The sequence below is a fragment of the Thamnophis sirtalis genome, unplaced genomic scaffold (assembly GCF_051295495.1).
Source record: "Thamnophis sirtalis isolate CommonGarterSnake01/CBP01778 unplaced genomic scaffold, rThaSir2_p1.2 scaffold_3, whole genome shotgun sequence".
In the NCBI taxonomy this organism is placed as follows: Eukaryota; Metazoa; Chordata; class Lepidosauria; order Squamata; family Natricidae; genus Thamnophis; species Thamnophis sirtalis.
Genome location: NW_028261383.1, coordinates 94,302,010 through 94,326,550, shown reverse-complemented (window position 1 = coordinate 94,326,550; position 24,541 = coordinate 94,302,010). Strand labels below are relative to the sequence as shown.

At 38.9% G+C, this 24,541-nt stretch overlaps 1 protein-coding gene across 2 annotated transcripts in view; it reads left to right on the top strand.

The window, feature by feature from the left end:
* The window catches only part of JADE2 (jade family PHD finger 2), a 189,988-nt gene that overhangs the window by 23,423 nt on the left and 142,024 nt on the right, over window positions 1-24,541 (top strand). For both annotated transcript variants that reach the window (XM_087709532.1, XM_087709531.1), the window contains exons 2-3: window positions 569-626; window positions 8,257-8,342. In XM_087709532.1, the coding sequence (XP_087565658.1) occupies window positions 569-626; window positions 8,257-8,342 (144 nt within the window). The remainder of the gene's footprint in view (window positions 1-568; window positions 627-8,256; window positions 8,343-24,541) is intronic.

Here is a 24,541-nt window from a genome sequence, read left to right as displayed (position 1 = left end):
AATCAAATTCCAAGCCAACTACCAAAATACTATTTACTTGTCCAAGTCCTCATTTTCCCTTCCCATTTATATATGAATACAACTGCTTCAAAATGAAACAGTTTCCATCCTTGTTTTATACTTTGGTATCATGCCATTGATCCATGCCGTTGTAATTTTATCCTCAGGTGCTTTTGAAATGGATTCTCCCAAACTCTTAATTCATTGGGCTGTTGAACTTGAATAATAAGTTGTAAGGTAGCATTTTAGTTGCATTATTTCTATGGACTTGCCAAGTAAATTCCTTAGTGGAGATTCCTTAGATTTGGGTAAGTTGTAAGGGTAATTTGAAAATACAAGTTGCATAATTAAAAGCAAGACACACTCATGGGTCCAAGAGGCAGAGACTTGAAAAGAAAATATTGTTACATCTAAAAAATTTATTTTTAAAAAAAGCCCTTAGTAATTTACTGTCCTTAGGCTAAATATTCACTGGTGCTGCTGGGTTAATGCGATGTGTGGATTTCCTGAAATAACAATGATTTGGTGCCATAATGAGTTTCTTAATGTTCAATTTCTTTTCTTACAGATGGAAGAGAAACGGCGAAAATACTCAATCAGCAGTGATAACTCAGACACCACTGACAGTAAGACTTTTTATTCAAGCCTTATAACAAGATAACCAAATGATTCACCTTCAGCAGGGAAATAATTTGAATAATTACTTGCAGACAGTTGGGAAAACTACATGTTACAGGTAGTCCCTGGACAATGAATTGTATACAGGGATTACTTATTACAAGAAGTAAATATCTATTTACATACCTGTCAATGGAAGTCTTATAACTAGTGCACTTGTCTTCCTGTTGTGAATATGGGTAAAATAGGCCAATGGCAAAACCTTGATCTAGAAGTAAGCCTATCTGCAAACAGAGGTGGGCTTCAAGTAGAGTTATCTGGTAGCCAGACAATAATTGCAAGGAGGGGATATTGAAAGTAGAACATGCTTCAAAATTATTCTCCAAACCAAAAGGTTTAGTCAAAAGTATACTTCTTTCCTTCTACATTTCTTACTTTGTCATATCCAAGTGACATTATGAAGATACCCTACTTTTATTGTTTCTTCCCGTTAAAACCTAAGCCCTAGGCAGAATCCTTGGTGCTTAAGAACTAATGTTTGAGTTTGGGCAGTTAAAGCAATCCAGAGTTTAGCTAAAATGAATTGTGCAAGGCTATTGTTGTGGTCCTCCAGCGGCCTGCGGAGCTGGCAGCAGAGTTTGATAGTAAGGAGGTTGGGGAGGAACATGGGCCAAGTCCTGGAGCCTGGGGAAGGCTCGGACGAGGACTCTGTGTTGGAGGCAGAGAGGGGGCCAGGGCCATCTGGGAGTTATATGCTGCCTCCGGAGCTTCCAAAATCGGACATCTCCCCGTTACCAGTGCGCACATGCGCAGAGTTGCCAGAAGGCAAGAACAGTTAAGACAATAGGGATGACTCGAGAGTAAGGCTTGGAGGTGATATGGCCCCTCCCATAGGACTTAAAGGAGGAGCAAAAGCCCGTGAGCCTTTGCGGAAAGCAACTTTCTTCATGCTGGTCAGAAGCTACCTTCTGAAGCTCCGTTTTGTCTCTGCTCCATGTGGCCTTGCCAAGCTAATTGCCAATTAAATCTTTGGCAGCACTTCAAGGAAGATAAAGGTAGGTGTTTATCAGCCTTATCCCGAAAGACTTTGGCAGCCTACTGTAGGACTGTTTACAACTATTTGGGACTCATTACGGGCTGTGAATGAACATAATTCACGGCCTTTGAAATAAAATGAGGGTTTTTGGGACTAAGCGTGTGCTTTTTACTGTATTAGGAAGCCTAGGTCAGAACAGCTATCTCAGTTGACCAAAGGAACTGGCTTTGGACTTGTACCAGGCATGGAACTTACTTTGGCTTGCAAATACTATGTAAACTTATCAATAAACCCTTACCTACCTTTAAACAAGGTACAAGGTGTGACATTTAGAGCCACATGACACTGTGAAGCTGCTATCTGTTCTTGGAAAAGGGAGGTTGTAGTTAGGTTTATGTTTACGCTAGTTAAAATATGACCCACTGTATAAAAAGCAAAGCCAGCAGAGATGAGGCAGAGCTGTTTAAAGCGTGACTGATTTTACAGAAGTTGTGTTTGTTTAAGTCTGCAGGCAAAACCGTATATTATTAGGACTACTGTATTTCAGGGGTGTTGTAACATTACTCAAACAGGAAGAGGGGGAAGTCCTTCCAGTGGTACCTGCTTTGTCCTCAGGTGGTTCTGTGGCTGTTTCAGGCAGAGGAAACAATACTCGGCTGGATAACTCTATAAATGTGTGTGCATATACACATGTAGAAAGCCCTATTGTCGCTTTCCCTCAGGTCTCTGAGAGTCACAATTTCAGAAAAGATAATACTACTGAAGAGAGTCAGCTTTGCCGAGAGAATGCTAGTTGCTACCTGTAATTTCTCATTCTCCTGCTCACCCCCCATCTCTCTTTCTCCTCCCTCTTTCCCTCCCTCCCTCCCCCCTATTTCTTGCTCTCTGTCTCTGTCTCCTTTCCCCCTCACACACACACGCAGAGGCAGTATATATCAGAATTTGAAATGTGTAAATTTCAGATAAAAGATTAAAAACTTTTACCATTCTGTGTTATTTCTATATTTATTTGAAGATAGGGTTTTTTAAAGTATTATAACAATATGCATGATTCATTGTGGAAAGAAATCCTTCCCTATTAAGATTAATATTTGATTTACAGGTATCTGTGTAGAGAGTACGTTTGATGTTTATAGGACAAGCATTACTCTGTGCAATCTTGGCATTGCTTGCAAATTGACAAAAATTTTAAAAATAATATGTATAAATAGTTTGTTAGTTAAAAAAAAACCCTTTTGTTCATTAGAGTAGAAAGGCACAGCATAAATCAAATATCACCTAAAATAAAATTTGCTTTGGGCTAAATTTTGAAAATGCGTTGGTTTAAAATTTGGTTTGTACCTACAGCTGTGTGATAAAGTCCTGCAAGCTTTACGGTTTACGGTTTATGACATTTTTTGGATAGGCCATTGATTTTATGATATTTTATGCTAACTGCTATGCAAATATTGTTATATTTAAATAAATACTGGTGGTTTTTAAGTAAAAAGCATGAGGTTTTTGCAATTTGGTGCTGTTTGGATGGGGATTGTGAATTTTTTTGCATGCTTACAATGCATGCTTACAATGACTACGAAAACAGATTAACTGATGTATACCCAGTGGCATATGTGTTGCAATTACTAAGGCTGATGCTAATGTTTTGTTAACATTTTTATGGTTTGTGGCCCTGAAAAGGACCGTTTAGGTAAATAAACATGGTTACTAATATGAAATTGGCCAGCCCTTATTGCTTATCACCAGGCAGCATCACTTTGGCATAGACTGTATAAGCCTTTGCACGTGATCTTTGGTGACATTGTGGTGCCAGGCTGCAATAATGGGTTCAATCAGCTCCTGCTTGGTCTTCAGATGCTTCTTACTTATTTTGTAACCAATCTTGGGGCACAAATTCTCAATTGGATTCAAATCTGGGCTCTGAGCTGGCCAATCCAGGAGTCAAACATCATGCTTCTTTGTTCTGACCCCCTCCTCCGTCCAGTAACAAATGCCGAGACAAGCTTAACTGAAAATTCTACAGCACTTTATTAGCAGGAAACATAAATCTCGATGGCTGAAAGCCCAAGCATAACAAACAGATAAGAACCTTGGCAGCAACTCGGACTTCAACAGAGACAGATAACAGCTTCTCCAGTGTTAAGAATGAAGTTGAATCCTGCAAACCAGACTCCTCCCAGAGTCTCTCCTTAAATACAATCTTGAGAGAAGCCTAATTGCAACCACCTGGGTCCAATTATCTTTTGTAACTGCTTAGCTGTTTTCTCCGTCGATCTGCCCGGCATTGCCGGGCATCCAGGACCACCTCCTTTGTCTCCTCGTCACTATTCCAAGGCCTGACGTCAGGAGCACACTCCCTTCGGCTCTCACCGCTGCTCCATGCCTCAGGCGCCTCCTGGTGGTCAACCAGCCTCTCTGCGCCCTGCTTGGAGTCGGAACCCTGTCTAGGGTCCTCCACCTCTTCCAGAGCCGACTCATAAGGCCCCTCGCTGTTGGAGTCTGTTTGCAGCTCCAACGGCTCCTGCTGGGCCACAACGCTTCTTCATCCACTGCTGGATGGACTTGGCTCAATGACAAGGAGCATTGCCATCCTGGAAGTAAAAGTCTTTTCCTACAAGTTGCTGAGCTGAAGGAAGCATGGTCTTTTTCCAGGACTTCAACATACTGCTTGGAATTCATGATTCCCTGCATGGTTTGTATCCGACCAATACGAGAAGCAGCGATACAGCTCCAGATCATCACGGGCAATGGATGCTTCACCGATAGATTCAGGCAGTATGGCCTAAATTCTTCAGCTGGCAATCTTATGATATACTTATTGCACTGATTCCCAATCAAGTAAAAATTGTTCTCGTCACTGAAGATGACCTTGGCTCACTGTTCGTTTGTCCACTTGGCATACTTCTTGGCCTATGCACGTTGACAGACGGTGAGTGTCTGTGAGCAAAGGTTTACTTCGAGCCCTGCAGCCTTTGAGCCCCCTGGCAAGCAGTCTGCCACACACTGTGCTTGTGCACACTTTTACATCACATGTTTCACCCCAAATTCTTGTAATCTGAGGTGAAGTGAGTTTCTTGTCAGCCATCAAAATGCGTTGCGGAGCCCGATCTTGCTGTTTTGTCGACTTTCCTGGTCTTCCAGAGCGGAGCCTGTCCAACTGAACCAGTTATTTGGTAATTTTCAACCACTCTGCTCACTGTGGTGCGATGGCATTTCACTATCTTGGCTATTTCTGTACTGGAGTAACCCTCTTCATGAAGCACAATGATGCACTGCCGCTGCTCAGTAGTGGTGAAAGCAAAGGCCTTCATCCTTGCCCGCAGCCGGAACTAAATTAAATTTCTCAATGTTTTTCATGCCTATTTATAGTCAGAGAGTATGACAACATTGATTGGCTCATAGACTTAGCCTCTGTGCATTTTGATTGGTCAGCCAAAGTTCACTGCTGATTGGCTACTTTCAATCCTAGCATTCTCAAAAATTCAAGTTGTGTTTGTTTTAGCACATAAACTCACTCAAATCCTTAAAAACCTTGGTTATATTGATAAAAATTATGCATCTGACTACAGAAATGTTCAGCAAAGTACTAATTTTGCGTGGTTTCTATGAGTGAAAAGTTGATTAAACATGTAACTGAAAACGTGCACAGCTGTAAAAACCATCAGGTCATTGTGATAGTGGGCACCCAGCTAGAAACCAGGAGACTGTTCTGGTCTCGCCCTAAGCCAGCTGGGTGACCTTGGGCCAGTCCCTCTCTCTCAGTCCCGGAAAGAAGGCAATGGCAAATCACTTCTGAAATCATGCCAGGAGGTACTTTCAGGACAGTCAGTAGGAATTAATGCTGACTTAAAGTCAGTCTCTCTCTCTCTCTCTCCCCCTCTCTCCTCCCCCCTCCCTCCCTCTCCCTCTCTCTCTCTCTCTCTCTCTCTCTCTCTCTCTCTCTCACACACACACACACACACACACACACACACATACATACACACACACACACACACACAGAACTTTCATCGTATTTTTCATAGTACAACTTTTATATCCTTTTGGGGTCAAGTTGGGGTCAAGTTATGTATTAAAGATGACTTGTAAGCCTCAGATTCAAGAAGGGATTGATATAAGAGGTAGCCTTCTCAACTACAATAAAATGTTATCTACTGGAGTTTGAAAATAAAAGGAGCAAATGCAATTAATTCCTTGTGACAAGTTACTTTGAAAGTAAAGAATGATCACATTCTCCAAAATCTTCACTGAAGATTATAGGTATGGGGCAGAGGTGGTATTCAGCAGGTTCTCATCATTCTGGAGAACTGATAGCGGAAATTTTGAGTAGTTTGGAGAACTGGTAAATACCACCTCTGACTGGCCCTGCCCCCATCTATTCCCGGACTCCTGAGTCCTAGCTGATTGGGAGGAAATGGGGATTTTGCAGCAACCTTCCCCTAGAGTGGGGAGGGAATGGAGATTTTACAGTATCCTTCCCCTGCCACACCCATCAAGCCACACCCATACAACTGGTAGTAAATTTTTTTGAATCCCATCCGTGGTGTGGGAGTCCTTATTTGCACTGTTGCAAATAAGTGTCTTTTTTTAAAAGAAAAGACAAAGTGGAGATACATTAGCCCTCCCAAAAACAAAGTAAAATTTCTAGAAACAAAATGAAGGAACACTAAAAAAATTAATTCCTTATAGCTTCTGTTGAAATGCAGAACAACATGGAAAACCTGGGCAACTAGCTACAATTTGTAAGTGCAGAAGAGGGGCGGTTGATGCAGGAAATCTACCTAACCCACATTTTTCTGCTTAATATTAATTCATTCCATGGAAGAGACAAACCGAGGCAAGCAATTTCAAACTCACAGGTGCAAAACCCAAGGCTGGGAAATATGAACTGCACAAAAATGCTAATTTAACCCAGATTTTCCTACTCCACTCTCTATCAGGACCCAGTTACATGAAAAAGGCACATGACCATAAGTTCATAATTGCAAAGCAAATTGAAGGAGACTGGAAGTAATGTCTGAGTTCACAGATGTATTCTAATTTACAGTTAATTAAACTGCTTTATTTTGTAAATCAGTACAATTGCTGGCTTTCCAAAGTGCACAGGATCATAACCTAACTGCTCTGGTTAGGTTTGCAAATACACTGAGCCAATAAATTAGCTAACAATATTTTAGCTTAGCATGTTGTATGACCCCAGACAGTGAGGGTTTGAGAACTCTGGAGACCAACAATATATCCACCGCAGTCATTTCTACTTCTCTAGGATAGCCAAGTAAAAAAATAAAATTTGGGTAAAAAGAATTTTAAAATATTGTCAAGTATTGGATTTTTCATCCTTTACCTGGTGATGGGTTACATGCCTCTAGATTTGTATTCAATTACTTTCTAAAATGAAAATAAACATTAAAATAATGATTGTCTCCCAAGGTCCCAGCACTCATATTCCAACATACAAGCAAATCAACCTTCTGGTCTCTAGTACACTTTCTGTTTTCTTTTGGGGAATCTAGCAGCAAGACAATGAAACAACAAATAATTAATTATCTGTGCCCATCTTGAATGCCTCATTTAGAAAGAGATACCTGAGTCCAGATTGGATTTGGGGAACTGATGAGTAAATTTGCTCTGTTTTCTTTACTTAAGATGGTGATTAGAAGTTTGATAGTTCTCTAGCCAAGAAAAAAAATGAGAAGAAAGATGAACCATTTTAAGCCATGCAGGTCAGGAGATTTGCGATTAATCCATAGTAAATGTTTATATTTCTTTGGGGAAAAGGAATGAAAGTAGCAAGCATGCCATAGAATCACCTTAGTGGACATGAATCGAGCTGACCCTGAAGGGAAGGGCTGACATGGGGAAATTATTAAAAAATACATGAAAGGGTTGAAGATGATCAGTTAAAGACCCTTGAGCTCCATGCCTGAGAAAACTGTTTTGTAAACAAGAGACGTATGACAGAGAGCTTCAATGCTGGAGAAGAACTATGAGAAGTCTGTTGGTGAAGCAGGAGGAAGCTAAGGATTTTTAACCTTGAGATTGGCATACCTATTTTTATATATATTTATTTTATGTATTTATTTATTATTTATTTATCAGCACAATTGATTATATATAATACACAAACACACACATAGACACACACACGCACAGACACACAGTTGTATATCTACTGTTTCCTGATTCCCTGCAATTAAAGTTATTTGCCTAACCTCCTATCTACTTGGAAATTCAGAGTTGAGAAAGAGGATAATATTTTCTGGTAAGACGCACTGACAATACTGATAGAACTTTTAAAAATGCAGTGTTAACTTAAGTTTGCATAATCTGCAGATATTTTAATGCCAAAGGATACTAACAGCACAATCCATTTATTGATTTGATTTATTTATCCCTTTTGTTCAGAAGCTTAAGATGGTATATGTAACATGCAGACTTAATGTCAGATTTTGACAAATTGAAATTGCTGGCATATGTTGCTATTCCATGCTGAAAGCTGAAAGCATTTGAGATTTGTGCACTGCAAACAACATTTGGTTTGCAATTAAGCGGTTCTTAATTTAAGGCTTGGTTTATCTTGTAACTTAATTTATTTTTCTTCAAAGGTCAAACAACATCAACTTCAAGATGCTCCAAAATTCCAAATACAAAATCTGGCTGGTCAAGGCAAAAGGAGAAGAAACCCTCAGAGGTTTGTTGATTTTTTAAAATATTCTTAGACCCTCTTCTTGGCATTTCTCTATAACTGTTAAGTCATGAACTGCACTCTCAACAAGTGCATGAGTGCAGAACAAAGAAAGTAAATAAGGAAAATAAATTTGATTTAATTTAAATTTAATTTAGTATAATTAAAATGATTCATTATGTGCCTATTTTTTCCCTTAAGCCATTCTAAAATTACACAAATAGGTTTGCAGTCTCAAGTTTGTGGTCTTGCCTTTGAACTTTCATCCCCTTCTTGTTATCCTTGTGTTAGACTTCAATTCTTGTAAGCCCTAGCTAGCATAAGGAATCTGAGATGATGGCTAGTGCCTTTTCCTCTCCAATTAATCACTAAAAATCTAGATCTGGCACAAGGAACTGCAGAATTCATTCAAAATTTGCCCCAGTATTTTAATTATTTTAAGAAACGTTTTGTATATGGAATGATCTATTGCAGGGGTCCCCAACCCTAGGTCATGTATCGGTACCGATCCATGACTTGTTAGGAAATGGGCTGCACAGCTGGAGGTGAGCGGTGGGTGAGCAAAACTGAACCATTCCCCCCCCCCCCGGTCCATGGAAAAATTGTCTTTCATGAAACCAGTCCTTGATGCCAAAAAGGGGACCGCTGATTTATTGAACTGATCATAAGCAATCGGGAGACTTCTAGATGAAGGAAATGGGTGTGTAAAAGAAATCATTTATAGGACTGCAGAGTTTAAAATGCATTATTACATGCTGACTCTGCTGACTGCCAGGAGTTTGATCTTGACCGACTTAAGACTGACTCGATCTTCCATCCTTCTAAAGATGTTTACTCTGTAAACCACTATGAAGTGGTATATAAATCTAAATGTTATTGCTATTTATGTAGAGGTCTTTAAAATGTATTTGAGAGAACTGACATCCTAGAAGAAGCTCTCACAGCAGCTTCTCTCAGCTCCATTCACTATTTGACTACAGTATCTTGATGAGCATTCTTCCCAGACCCCAGTTTAGAGCTATTGTGCGCTTTACCACAAAATATCAATATGGCGCACACTGATCCACCAATGCTATCAGACATCTGAAGACAGAAGAACAAACATGGAACAAAAGAAGCGAGGCCTCCGCAAAGCCAGAGCTGCAACATTGGTGCCTACACGTGTCTGCCTGACATGTGGTAGAATGTTTCATGCCCATATATGCCTTACTAGCCAACTGCGGACACATCATGGACAGCCCACAACCTGTTAGACGTAAAGGTCCGCTTAGAACACGATGGACGAACATATATGTGTCTGAGTAACATCAACAACTTCCCTTGTATTTTATTAGTTTATGTCAGGTAAGAAAGACCCACATGTGAAGATTCAATTAAACTAATTTACTGCTAAGAGCCTATATGCTGGGATCTTACCAACTAAGGGCTAGTCCAGAGGTGGTATTCAGCAAGTTCTGATCAGTTCTGGAGAACCAGTAGCCGAAATTTTGAGTAGTTTGGAGAACGGGTAAATATCATCTCCGACTGGCCCCGCCCCCATCTATTTTCTGCCTCCCGAGTCCCAACTGATCGGGAGGGAATGGGGATTTTACAGTATCCTTCCCCTGCCACGCCCACCAAGCCATGCCACACCCACAGAATAAAATTTTGTTATCTTACAATTTACCCAGCTGCCTTTCTGAAGTAAACAGACAGCTCTCAAAGCAGGATGCAACAATGACAATTCAAGATTCCGCTTAAACTTTGAGGTGAAAATTTGGACAATATACTTCTGCCTTCTGAAACTATATAAGGAATAGGAAGTGGGGAAAATTATAGGGAAGTGCTGTTTGTGGATTGCCATCCACTTACAAGCTGTGAAGTGATCTCCAGATGCACAAACATGTAGTGCTGGCCCCAAGATATTTGTTTGCCTGAAGTAGATCTCAAACGCCTCCACATCTTTTCTAATTGGAGGCATTTTTGGAAGTATTGTTGCATCATTCAAGCAATAGTAGCTGACATTATTTCAACCTTCTAAAAATGAGTTTGGTGTCATGTCTCTGACAATATCTGCCCATTCTGACCATTTCAGCATGTTTCAGGTTCTGTTTATCTAATAACAGCAGTAATAATAATTTATTAGATTTCAATTCCATCCAACTCCCAGTGGCTTCAGGTGGCTCACAGCAATCAAACAAATTATAAAAAAAGATAAAACAATGGCAAGTGTGATGAAGCGAGAGGTCTCACTCTCCTTTTACAACATTTGGATGAAGATCTAAGTCTTCTTTTAAATAACATTGGAATGGGGATATCTGGCTGTCAGGGGGAGCTTTGTTCCAAGGGACAGTTCCTACTTCAGCGATGGTGTATTTCTGAGATCATTGATCTACTAAAGCAGCCCCTCTCCAACCATGTTTGAGGCCTAGACTGGGAAAGATTGGTTTAAGGGCAGTTTTACTTGTTACTGCAACATATTATGAACTTTTTGAAAAAGAAAAGTATCTTTGAGACTGCAAGTAATCCTCGCTTAACGGCCAGTCACTTAATGACCGGTTACGGTTATGACAAGCCTCCCCAGAGGTCCTTAATGACCCAGGCCAGAGGTTCTGATGCCACACGCACACACCAGTCACATGATCACATTTTGAGTGGTTGGCAACCAGGTCACTTTTATGGCCATTTGCACTGTTCCATGGTCACGTAAATACAATTTTCAGCGTTTACTTCTGCGCTCTAACAAAAAATGTCCATTGAAGAAAATAGGTTCCTTTAACAATTGTGGTGTTTACTTAAAGATGTCTGCAAAACAGATGATAAAATCAGGTGCAGACATGTGGTGGCCTACTTAACGACAACTATGAATTATGACTGTAAGTGTGGGCTCAGTTACAGGCACTATTTAAATGCACACCTAGTCTGCATATTTCTGACCATTTCAGAAATAGGTCGATATTGAAAAAGAATGCACCGACTTTGGTTAATGGTTTATGACATAATGTATGCACATCAAAGTCATCTGCAGTAAATAAAGTGAGAAAATCTGCATGTTTCAATCCAAGCTCAGCAGTAATGCTCTGCACTATTCCTGTCATGAGCAGCTTGTTTTAAGAGGATGGTTAGTTATATGCATTTTTCCAGGCTTCTAGCAAGCATATGACGCATAAACATCCAACACAAACCTCTAGGGGGATGAGATGAATCACTCATCGCAGGCTGAAGGAGAAGGAGTTTGGCTCTTTTAACTACTTCTCAGGGTTGGGCAGCGGTTTCCTCTGGTCATCTGAGGTGTCAGTCTTCATGTCTCTAGGAAATACAATTTCTTGGAATCATGTTCCAGAAACTGCAGAGTAGGAGAACATAAAACTATTGCTGTTCCTTAATAATGCAGTCTGAGGACATTTATTTTGTAGTTCATGGAAAGACCTGCTTCTTCATGCTGAACCTAAAAAACCCTAATATTTTAAATGCATTTATTTATTGTTTTTCATTCATTCATTCATTCATTCATTCATTCATTCATTCATTCATTCCTGTAGCCACCCATTTCAAAGAAGTGACTCTGGTTGGCTTACTTATTGCTGTAGATCACACAAGAACATGTTATAAGTGCATGCACAGTGCTTTTTTAACATTGGCAAAAATAGTAGAAATAATATTTATCTTTATTTCTTTAATTTTGGAAATTGTCCAATTACCTAACAATAAATAATGAAATTACCTAATAAACAATTGCAACTTAACAGCTCATTCATATAGGTTGCATTATGTATACCAAGTATACACCAATGTACACCAAGTTTACTTAATAAAGGAAGTATTTGTGGAATGATTCTCTTCATGTTAGACATTATTTCCAAGAGATTTTGAATTTGCAGGTGGAGATTTTTGATATGCATGTATGAATGTGCATGGGTTCAAATCCTTTATTCTAGTTAAGCTACATTTGTTCTGTTTCTGGAATGAAAATTAAGATCCAAGCCTTTTGTTTGAAACCCTTATAAAACTATAAAGCAAGAACAGTATTATTTTATCTTCTTCTTATTACCATGGAGTTGGAAGGAACCATTGGAATCATCTACTCCAGTCCTCTGCTGTGCAAACCAATTGAACTATGCTCAGAGATGGAGAGTCACTTCTTCTGTAGATAGACCTTTTCACTGTCATACAGTTCATGCCATCAGGAAGGTTTTCTTTATATGTAAATGCAATAAATAATGCAACTTATATCCATTATTTCTTATCGCAAAATAACAATGCAAAATGTTTCTTGACTATCTTCCCTATTGCATGGTTCACCTCAACTACTGTTATGAGATTTTCCCTTTAGTCTTCCTTTCTCCAAATGGCACATGCCACATTCCTTCAACTTGTCCTCAGATTAATACAATCTTTTTTGACCTACTGTAACCTGTCCATATTCTTATGGAAATGTGGTACCCAGAATCATACACAATACTTCAGAGGTGATCAGAACAAAGAATAGAGAATAGTATGGATGTTATGCATCTGTGATGCAGCACATCTAATGTAACAGAACTTGTTAGTTCGTCTAGCAGCTTTGGGACCTGGGAATTTGAAGGCATTCAGATTAGCCAAATCTTTTATCATTTCTTTGCTGACCTGCACTCTTCTCGGTTTCAGTTTTGTCTGCTTAAATCATCATTTCCTTTGTATGCAAATAAAGATAGGGCAAAGTAAGAGTTGAGTTCCTCTGCTTTTTCTTGGTCACTTGTTAAAATGTCTCCTTTTGGATTAAATATCATCCCATTGTCTTGTTTTTCTTTCTTTTCCTGGCATATTTGAAGAAGCATTCTTGCTGATTTTGCCTTTCTCACTAATCTTAGCTCATCTTCTTTCATGGCTTTTTCAGGCTTCAGTTATCTGCTTTAATAAATATTCATCTGCTACTTTAATGGGTTAATGGTCTGTAGCAGATACCTAGCAAGATATCTCTTCCCTCAGCTTGGCCTTTATCTTATCAGATTCTTTCAACACTTCTGTTAACCACGAATCTAGTAAAACTCTGTACTAGTAAGTTTATTCTTGATAGAATATGCCATTGTCTCTCTTGTTCCTCTGTTCCTCTGAAACAAGTGGAGCCATCCAGTCCAATATTCCGTAACTGAGTGTCATTCCACTATGTTTCTTTAATCTCTAGTAAATTATACTTTCATTTCTGCCTCATGGCATTCGGCTAATCTAGTATATTATTCCTGATTTGTGTATCAATGAAGATATTTAAAATGATGGGTTGAACGCCCTCCTCTTTCCTTTATGCTTGTGTTTTCTTTGTTTCAAACTAGTAATTTCCAAAATATTTTGCTTTGTAGCTCTATTCAAACCATTAATTGCTAATTAGTTATTCACCAGTGGTTTTACAAATCCTACTTCCTTGTATTCTAGTTTAAAGGTGCTTTTTCAGGAGGCAACTGAACTTTCTTGTTTTTCGTATGTTGTATCCCTCTCCCTCTGTTGAGGGAGGGCTGTTCAATTTTGAAATAGATGGCCCATTACCCAATTAGGTAACATCAAAATTGAACAGTCCTCCCTCAACAGAGGGGGAGAGATACATCATCATCTGTCTCCGGTCAACAACACAGTCCTTTCATTAGTTCCAAGAAGGCTACACTTCCATTTGCACTACTCAGGTGACTTAGGGCATAGGTAAACCTCCAGGTCTCTTCAGTGATAATGCAAATGACTAGCTGTCTGCAAGGAATATAAATCTTTCCATTCCCTACCATCCAGTCAGAGTTGAAGAAGTTTCTTGGAAAAAATTCTTCAAAGAAAACCCACAAAGTCCAGACCCAGTGCAAAAGCACATTTGCGACAACCATGACCTGGATGATTGAGAATCTTCATAGATACTCTGGTTTAAAGCTATCCTGATCAGGTTAGCTACCTGTTACCCAGATACATACTGTCTCTCCTTAGAAATTAATTCCACTTCTGCAAACCGCTCTTCTTGATTTTTCTACTAGTGTTGAAAAAAATGAAACCTGTATTGATTACACAAATGTTGCATTGAAGAGTTCACCGATCCTTCCTTCCTTTTGCTGGCCTTTTGTCTTCAACAGAAAATATTGACACCAACTGAGCCCTCACTACCCTCCTTCTAAGGAAACATAACTTGTGCCCATTGGAATAGTAGGAAGTTTGTATAATCAGTGGGTGTGATATGCCTAATCAATTTTTACCTCATATCTCAGATTTGTGCTCCTAGAAGATAGCATGTTAAGAAAGATGGATGACAGATAGACATTTCTATGGCTTTCAAGATGAAGTTGCCTACAAAGCAACCTCTTTTTCTGCTTATTGGTGATTGGATGACTCCACTTGGATTAGACCAGGGGTAGTCAAGCTTTTTATACCTACCGCCCACTTTTGTATCACTGTTAGTAGTAAAATTTTCTAACCGCCCACCGGTTCCACAGTAAAGGTGATTTATAAAGTAGGGAAGTAACTTTATAAAATTTATAAAGCAGAGTTATAGCAAACCCCTACCGCCCAGCATGAAAGCTGGAACGCCGACTAGTGGGCGGTAGGGACCAGGTTGACTACCACTGGATTAGATGATAGAGCCAATTGTTGGATTCTATACTTCTGTCATGTTGTAGAAGGTCTCCTGGTTGTAATTGGTTGCTGTGGTCTGGGAAATATTTTTTTTATGTGATAATTTAGGTTCTGGTGGTGATATATTGCCATCTGCTTTCCTTCTCATCCTTTGATTAGGTTATATAAGCTCTCCTGGTGAATAACAGCATGCACACTATTCAAGAAATCTTCACTGAGATGATTGAAGTGTAGGGGTTATACCCTGGCTTCCAGATCACCAGTCTTTGCTTTCAGAAATATCTTGCTAATAGTTTAAGATGAGTTGTATTTTGTTGTAAGAGAAGAGGTAATGCATCTATGGCAGGTAACTGAAAGAACATGATGCATTCTGTATGATGTGGAAGAAAATTTAAAAATGCTGGCTGTAGCTGGTCAGATGTAGTCTAACTCCTCTTCTGCTTGTGATGATTTCTGCTTCCTTCCTAACATGCAGCAGGAATGCAGTGTTGCACATATCAGGGTGAGGAATGACAGTTCCTTAAAGCAAGTAGTAGGTTTATGACATAGGTGACAATACCTATTGAGAATTTTCTATTAAAACATATTGCATTTGTTTCCAGGATCACTCACTACTGGGGTTAAAAGAGTTATAATAATCATGCAGAGCATGGCAACAAGAGCATAGATTCTGGAATGCTTGCTATGAAGATTAGGTAGACCTTGATCCCTTTTATAAGTTGTATTCTATAGTTCTGAAGTTCAAAGATCATATATGGCAGTAGTTTCCTTAGTAGGTGATGAGCTTTGCTAGAATGTTCTGATTCCATCTTGCAACTGAGATGCCATTTGTGATACCTCCATCATTATAAACAGGGAAGAAGAAACAAGGAGCTGGGATAGTCATACTCCACTCAGTATCAAGGATGCAGCTATAAAGGTGGTCAACAGTATTTAGTATCTGGGGGTGCAGATAACTAACAATCTGAACTGGCCTCTCCACACGTCATCCTTAGTGAACTGCAAACCAGCATATGCATTCCTACATTGGATGAGCACATCTTTCTCCTCCTGTCAGAGACTGAGAGCGTTTTAACAAAATGCATAACTATTTGGTTTGGTGATAGCAGTGCCTCAGATAGAAAGTCCATTCAGAGAGTGGTAAGGACAGCCGAGAAGATTATAGGAAGCTTGTTTCCTGTTATTCAGGATACTCCTTATAAGCACTATGTGCTTAAAGCTCAAATCATTGTTAGAGTTCCACACACCCACTTTACAGTCTGTTTCTGTTGCTCCTCTCTGGGAGGAGGTTTCAAAATACCTATAGTAGGAGTACTAGATTCTATAACAGCGTTGTTCCCTATGCCATCATCTGGTAATCTCTTAAGATTTTCTCACCATGTATACATATACATCCAAACTAGACCGTGTTGTTTCTCTGTGTCATATACATGTGGGTATATGCATAATTTTGTATTTATTTATTTTATGTTTATGTAGTGTATATGGGAGGTAGTGACCCTTTGAGAGCTGTATGCAATGAAATTTCATTTTAATGTATGCTGATCAGTGTATATTCAAAGTGACAATAAAGTTATTCTAAGTCTAAGTTCTAAAAGGTTACATAATCATTACCTATGTCAAAGGTGTTGCTTATTATGAAAGACTGTGAGAAATGATTAATTATAAGCATTGCTGTAGAACTGGAAAAACTAGATGCTTACCTAATGAGTGGGTGGAGAGAACCATATTAACCTATTTGTAAACACTGATTTTATTGTATCAATGTTAGGTTAGACAGAAAGAATTTATTATTGGTGATGATTTCCAATTCTTCTCTGGTGTGTCATAAATTCTTTAGAGGCCTTGGGACTTTTTGCTTCTTGCCACAATACAAAAATATTCTGGTTTTGTTTGTTTGTTTAATTTAAAGCATTTATAAGGTTATCTAACTCAATCAGTATGACTATGGGAAATGTATAAATCAATGAACAAAGACACTAAAATAAAAATAAACAATGCCAGCTGAAAAGAGATACAGCAATTAATCACTTCCTTTTCACCATTTTTTTATGGCTAGCAGTTGATTCAGTTCTACTCTAGAAGATACCAATTACCATATTTTTCAGAGTATAAGACGCACCGGAGTATAAGACACACCAAGATTTTGAAGAGGCAAATTAAAAAAAAAAGTAGGTAGGTAGATAGAGTGATAGAGGGAGAGAAAGAGAAAGAAATACAGTAGGTAGGTAGGTAGAGAGAGTAGTTAGGTAGGTAGGTAGATAAAGGGATATATAGAGAGAAAAAGAGATAGATAGAGAAATAAAGTAGGTAGGTAGGGAGAGAGAGTGTAGGTAGGTAGAGGGATAGAGAGAGAGAAATAGAAAGAGATGTATATATAGAGAAATAGGGTAGATAGGTAGGGAGAGAGTAGGTAGGGAGGTAGATAGGGAGGTAGGTAGGTAGAGAGGGATAGAGAGAGAGAGAAATACAGTAGATAGGTAGGGAGAGAGAGTGTGTAGTAGGTAGGTAGGTAGAGGGACAGAGAGATAAATAGAAAGAGAGAGAGAAATACAGTAGATAGGTAGGGAGAGAGAGGGTAGGTGGGTAGGTGGGTAGGTAGGTAGGTAGATGGATAGAGCGAGAGAGATAAATATAGTAGGTAGGTAGGGAGAGAGAGTAGGTAGGTAGGTAGATGTTTCCAGATGTATTTATCCATGTGCTGGAGAAGGAAATCGCTGACAATCTGCAGCACCTAAAACTTTGTTTCTGCTGGCACAGCACTTGATCAATGTAATTCTCATCATCAGTTAAAGAGCTTTCCAAAAAGGGGGGGGGGAGTTTTTTTCACTCTGCAAACCTCCCCAAAATGGCCCGCTTTTCACAAAAATGGACCCTTTTTTTTAAAAAAAAGGCATGAATAGCCTGGGGGGGGGGCACTTGCAGAATGCTCCGGGGGGGGGGGGAAATGAGCAAAAAATGGCCCGTTTTTCACCAAAACTGGCCCATTTTTTGTCAAAAAAATTGCATGCATAGCCTTATGGAAGCTTATAGAGTGCGGCTGGGGGCTGGGGGGGGGGAGAAGGCCTGGTTTTTGCTCATTTCTTCCTTCCCCAGCCACCAGGAGCTCTCTGAAAGCCTCCATAAGGCTTGCATGGCCATTTTAGTGAAGGGGCATGGCTTCGGGAGGCAAAAAAAAATGTTGTATTCGATGTATAAGACGCACCCAGATTTTCAGTCTCTTTTGAGGAAAAAAGGTGCGTCTTATACTCCAAAAATACAGTATTCCAATACAAATTTATTGTGGGATTCTCTTTACTTTAGTTCCATACCAAATTATTTGATCACTTTTATTTTTTTATTATTATTATTTTTAATGTAGGTTTTGTTTTAACCTTTAACAACTTAAGCTCATTTTCAAAACAGTTTTTTTACTTCTCTCAAAAGTCACTGCCTTTTTAATCACTATTGTTTCTTATTATATTTTACTATATGCGTTATAACTATCCTTTTCTTTATAATAAATATTATTTTGTAATTTTTAACCATCTTTGTATTGTTCTTGCCACCTATTTTCACTTTATTATTCCATGAAGCATCCATTTTCAAACTTCTTATTAGCATAATTACACAAGCTTCTATAATACCCTTTTACTTACTTTAACCTAATATTTTTCATTTTTTTCATGCAGCTTCCACAACTTATGTCATCTTTCCATTCATACAGTTGAATGAAAACATACCTTGCAACACTTTTAATACAGGACCCATAATTAATCCTAAGCCTTAGCTTCTCTGCACATATTCATCAACTTCACTCAACAAGATCACAACATTGTTGCATAGATACATTACATGCATACACTTCATCTTAGTTTCACAAACATATATGTTTTTTTCTTGTTTTGTTTAATTTATTAATCCATGCCCATTACTCCTGTTTTATTCCAAACCTCAATTTTCATATGCATCACAGATGGACCCACAATCATTAACCTTTGCTGCCATCATGGCTTTACTTTGTTAAGGTTTTCACATTTGCTGTTTAATAATATAGAAAAAGTATAAATTATACTCATCATTTTTAGCTGCACCTATGCCATATGCAACATTCCCTGTTAATAAGGTTTTTACTGCTCAGTTGAATGTCTCTGGAGATTCTTAGTCAACCAGGTCATGGTTGTCCCAAAAGTGCTTTTTAAGAGGCAACTGGATGGTCTGATTTTTCTTTGAAGGCATTTCACTTTTCATCCAAGAAACTTACTCAGCTCTTCAGAAAAACCAGAATGTCCAGTTGCCTCTTTAAAAAAGCACCTTTAATACAATACAATACAATACAATACAATACAATACAATACAATACAATACAATACAATACAATACAATACCAGAGTTGGAAAGAACCTTGGAGGTCTTCTAGTAGTCCAACCCCCTGCTTAGGCAGGAAATCCTACACCACTTCAGACAAATGATTGTCCAACATTTTCTTAAAACCATCCAGTGTTGGAGCATTCACAACTTCTGGAGGCAAGTTGTTCCACTGATTAATTGTTCTAACTGTCAGGAAATTTCTCCTCAGTTCTAAGTTGCTTCTCTCCTTGATTCGTTTCCACCTATTGCTTCTTGTTCTTGTTCTCAGGTGCTCTGGAGAATAGTTTGAATCCCTCTTCTTTGTGGCTGAGATATTGGAACACTGCTAAAGTCACCTTTGCAACTGAGTACTGCTCAGTTGGATGAAGGGCATCCACTGGGTGAGAGCAAGCAATATGCCAAAAGCACAACTAAAACCCAGTGTTGTTCCAAACATGTTCATGCCACTCTAACTCAAGGTGGCACACATGCTTAATATTCCTTCTTCCTCCTATTTTTCCCACAACAACTCTGTTATGTGACTTCGACTGAGAAAGAGTGATTGACCCCAAATCACCCAACCTGCGTTCACAACTAAGGCGGGACTAAAACTCACAGTCTGAGATATATCTAATGTACTGAAACTCATCATATTTTTTTAATCTTGAGAGTACATATCCATCTATCAATTTCTGCCTCTACATACTATCTGTTTACAAACGTTGAGTTATTCCAGTCTCTGATTTCCACAATCTATTCTAAAGAGTACTTTGATGTTGCTGGAAACTATAAACTCATAAACTGGTTTAACCTTCCAGAGGGCTGCAAAATGCTAGGGCCCAATGGCGAAGAATATATAATGATGCATTTACCTTTATATTCCTCCACCTTCGCAAATACTGTATATGTGCACTATGAGAAAGATTTAGCTGAAGGGGATACTGTAGATTGTTCCGAGACATGGAATAGATGAGAAAGAGTTTAGGATGAAAATAGCAAAAGGGAGAGATGAATGATAGAAGTCAGTAGAAGATTTATAGTGAATATTACAACAAGGATATGTTTGTGTTTAAATTCCTCACATAAACCCACTGGTGTCTCCTATGGAAGGGATTGGTGACAATTGTGGGTTATCCTAAAGCAAACTTAAGAAGCTGTAATATAACAGCTGTTTTTAAATGACTGCTTCCCCTTGATGTCCACATAAGCCAGTTAACAATTTTAAAATATTTAACAAGATATAACACTAAATCTACAATGTTCCTTTACCTTTTCTCAAAGAAATTAGAATCATAATCTACTTTAAACAAGGATTGATGATTCCAATTGTAAGTACGGTGAATGGCTTAACAGGAAGATAAACTACAACCATTATAGTAAGGATGAAACAAGACTAGCTTATTAAAAAACCAAAAACCATGTTGACATTGTCACATAAATGCATCAGTGTTTTTAAGTAAGATGTCTGGAATCATGAAATGAAAAATTAAACACTATGTAAAAGTCCCTGGCTGGAATCCAGACAGTTTCCTTTTTCTGCTGTGGACTTTCCAGGAATGGCATGTGGCCCGGAAGGGGATGGGGAGTGGAGTGGTGAGTTTTCTGTAAATCCCACTTCCTTCCTCCTCCCCAAATGATCTTCTCAAAAGTTCCAAAGCAACTTTTGGAAAAGCTGCAGAGAATTTTGAAACCTGTAATAGAAGAGAGTATCTGAATTTCAGGATTGAACTGTGGAGGTCTTGGTGATTTTCTGAGCTTGGTTGTTTATTTAAAACATTTCATTACTCAATTAAGTAACATCAATGCTGGCACCTTCATGGATTTTTTTTTTTTGGAAATACAGGTAGTCCTCACTTAACATCTTTGGTTCAGTGACTGATTGGCTTTACAATGGTGCTGAATGAAGGCACTTGCAGTACATCCTTGAAGTTCCAGTTTTTGTATACCTTTTCATGGTCACATGAAAATCTGAGCATTTGGCAGCCCGCGCACACTTACACTGGTTGCAATATCTTGCCATCACTTCACCACTGTTTGCAAGTGCAACCTTCTTTTCTGACTTTCAACAAGAAAAGTCAATGGAGAAGTTGGAAGTTGCTAGAGACTTTCCTTCAGCCTTATTACACTCACATGCTTCACACTTTTCTTCCCTCCTTTGCTTGCAAACATGGATACGGTGTATTGCCCTTTTGCTCACGCACATGCACCATGCCCTCCTTTCCGCACATGCACTGCAGCATTCTTCCTCCCTGCCCTTCCTGCACTTGTGTTGCTCTGCAGCACCCCCCTCCCCAGTTTGTGCATGGTCTCTTCTGTGGCACCTGGCATTCCTTATCGGGAACTCCATCTGCTTCCCACTCAATGACCTGTCATGACCATCCTGAGGTTGCACTTTATGACCATAACAATAGCAATCCCAATTCCAATCCTAATTGCTGTTAGAATTCAAGGAATACCCATACTTAGATGCTTATCTGAGAAATACTCTGAAAGACCTGTGCTTTTTTCTGAAGCAAGATAGTTCATGTTAATTTTCTTAGATGTAGCTATAAATGACATTTACTGTATGCAACTGTCTCTGTCCATTCAGAACTGAATCTTTTCAGTTGGACTTACTCTGAAATAAAAGTCGTGATTTACTTGCTTCAGCATAGGTGTTTGGATGATAAATGCTGACATATTTTATTACTTTTTGCAAAAGCACAAACCAAGTACAAACCATTGTTCCAATGCATTAATGAGCTCAGTGTGGACATCACCAAGCCTACATCAATGTCAGATTGTTCTTTCATGGGGATGTTCAACATCCGGTAAACTATTTTGTATTAAGCAAATTTATGCAAATGTGCCTGATCCACTGTTAAAAGCAGTGCTAAGCATGAACTTGGAAAGTTTAGTTGACAGGTGTAAAAAGAAATACTGGCCTTTTACAAAGAGGCAAGTTGAGTTAAGTTTGAGTTATTGCCCAGTTTGTTCCAAGGTCAACCTTTCCCAAAATGATCATCTCCAGAAATCTTCTGCAGTAGCTCCATTATTCACAGCAAGCACCAGTGTCCATGCTGCCTGGAGATGATGGGTGCTATTGTCCAAAATAGCAGAATGCAGTTGATTTGGCAATGCTATTCAAAAATTTTCCTTTGGAAAATTTAAAAGTAGCTGAGGACAAAATTAAAAACAAGCACCACATCAGTTTTGCACAGTTTGGTAATCCTTTGAGACAGTCTGCTATTATTATCAAAATCGGTAACTAACTTTCTTTGAATTTAACAGGCAGGATTTCCTTTTCCATATCAACTGATACATTCTAACAAACAATAATTTTTATAATCTCTTAATTGCTGGGAGAATAGAGCCTCAAGAGATTTTGATTTCTGGCCAACTTTACTTTTAATCATATATCAAGTGAATGGAAATGAAAAGATTTTATCAAATGGATCTTTGAGCAATACTTATATTTGAAGTAAAGGGCTTCCCTGATGTTTCTTAGCACAAATGTCAATGTGGAAGATGAATGTTGATTTACATATTAAAGCTGGAAAGTGGTACTGTTTATCTACAGTTAATGCTAAAGGCAAGAAATGTATGAATTTATAACGTGGTTCTGAATCAATAATAATAGAATGATAGCCTGTGAATATCACAAATTATTTGTGTTAAGTTTTTCACAGATGTATCAAGAATGATAACATTTTCATGGTTGGTAATTTGAGATAAACAGTTGATTTCTTAGTGTTCATCCTCTGTCAAATATTTATTTTGACTTTCTTTGCAGAAGGAAGTGCTGGCCAAGGCCATACAGTACATGTATTGGTTAGGATTTTTATTTGTTTTACTTTATATGATAATTCAATTTGCAAAGCAACTCTGGGAAACTTACCATTTGTAAAAGTGTTTAATCTCCCATTAAAAAAGATAAAACAATAAATATCTGGAATAAAATCATTCTGCGTAATAGAATGACTGAGATGAAGCTATATATATATATTCCATCGAAGACTTTTCATTCTAGATAGGCTCATCCTACATTCTGATCCTATGACCAGAAGAAAAATTATGTTTCAGGACCTTATGGAAGGTCAATAGAGTTGTGGTTATCCAAACCATGGAAGCCATGATACACAGAGCAGGTACTACAACAGAGAAAGTATGCCTCTTGGATCTCTGGAGGTGACATCTTTTCCTAGAAGAGATCCAAAGTATGCTTGCCTGCTGGGCCTCATTGGATAAACGGGTTATAGATGGTCCAAAAATATCCTGGTTCTGTACTATATGAAATGCTTTCTAGATGATCACTAGCACTTGAATTGATCTTGAAAGCTTATGGAGCTTATAAAGTAGTGGCATTATATTTTTCCGAGACATGTTCATAATTATTCATAGCTCTGCATTATGGACCACTTACTGCTTACAGCCCCATTTAGAGTGCACTGCAGTAGCCAAAATGAGAGGTGGCCAAAGCATGGATGACTGTGAGCAGAGCCTCCCAATCCGAGAATGGGTGCAGTTGATGCACAAGATGGATTTGCAAAAAGGCCCTCTTGGCCTTCTCCATTTTGGCTTTCTTTTTGTAAAATAAATGATGGCATGGTATAATATGTCATGTGCTATTGTTCATTCTGAGGTTGTATTTACCTACTTTTAAGAACTACTGAGGATCAGATGATTTTTATATTATTTCCCTGGCACATAAAACCATAGCCGCCCGGAGTCCTCCGGGATTGGGCGGCCTATAAATCTATTCAATACAATACAATACAATAGAACTCAAAAGAGGGTGTACTTTCTTTTTGACATGACGATGGAGGTCAGGAGGCTCCGGATTTGTCGAAAGATGAAAATCCAATCCCAAATCCTCCCGCATTTTCTGGGCTATTCAAGCCTTCAATGTTCAAGGCCTTTCTCACCAAGGTCAGGACTTCTTCCATCCAGATGGGTCTCCCAGAGCGAACCAATAAGGAAACCACAGAGCAGGGCAATAAAGAGGCCACTGGATCCTAGGACCCAGGTGCCAGCCTCTTCAAGGAAAACTCTCCACCCCAGGAAGTGGTACCAGCCTCTCAGCTTTTCCTGGATGTCATCCAGCATCAGTGGGCTCAGCCCGAGTCAATGGCTAATCCAAGTGGGGTGGATAAGAAGCTCTACTCTATGGAGAGCAATATTGAGGATCTCTTAAAGCTTCCTCTGGTAGATGATCCCATAGTTGCCCTAGCTTCTGTACTTCCAGCTGATCTGCTGGAAGGACTTAAAGCAGAGGATAAAAAGGTGGAGAATCCCTGCCATAAAACCCACCAGGCCACTGCGTGGGCCATGAGGGCCTC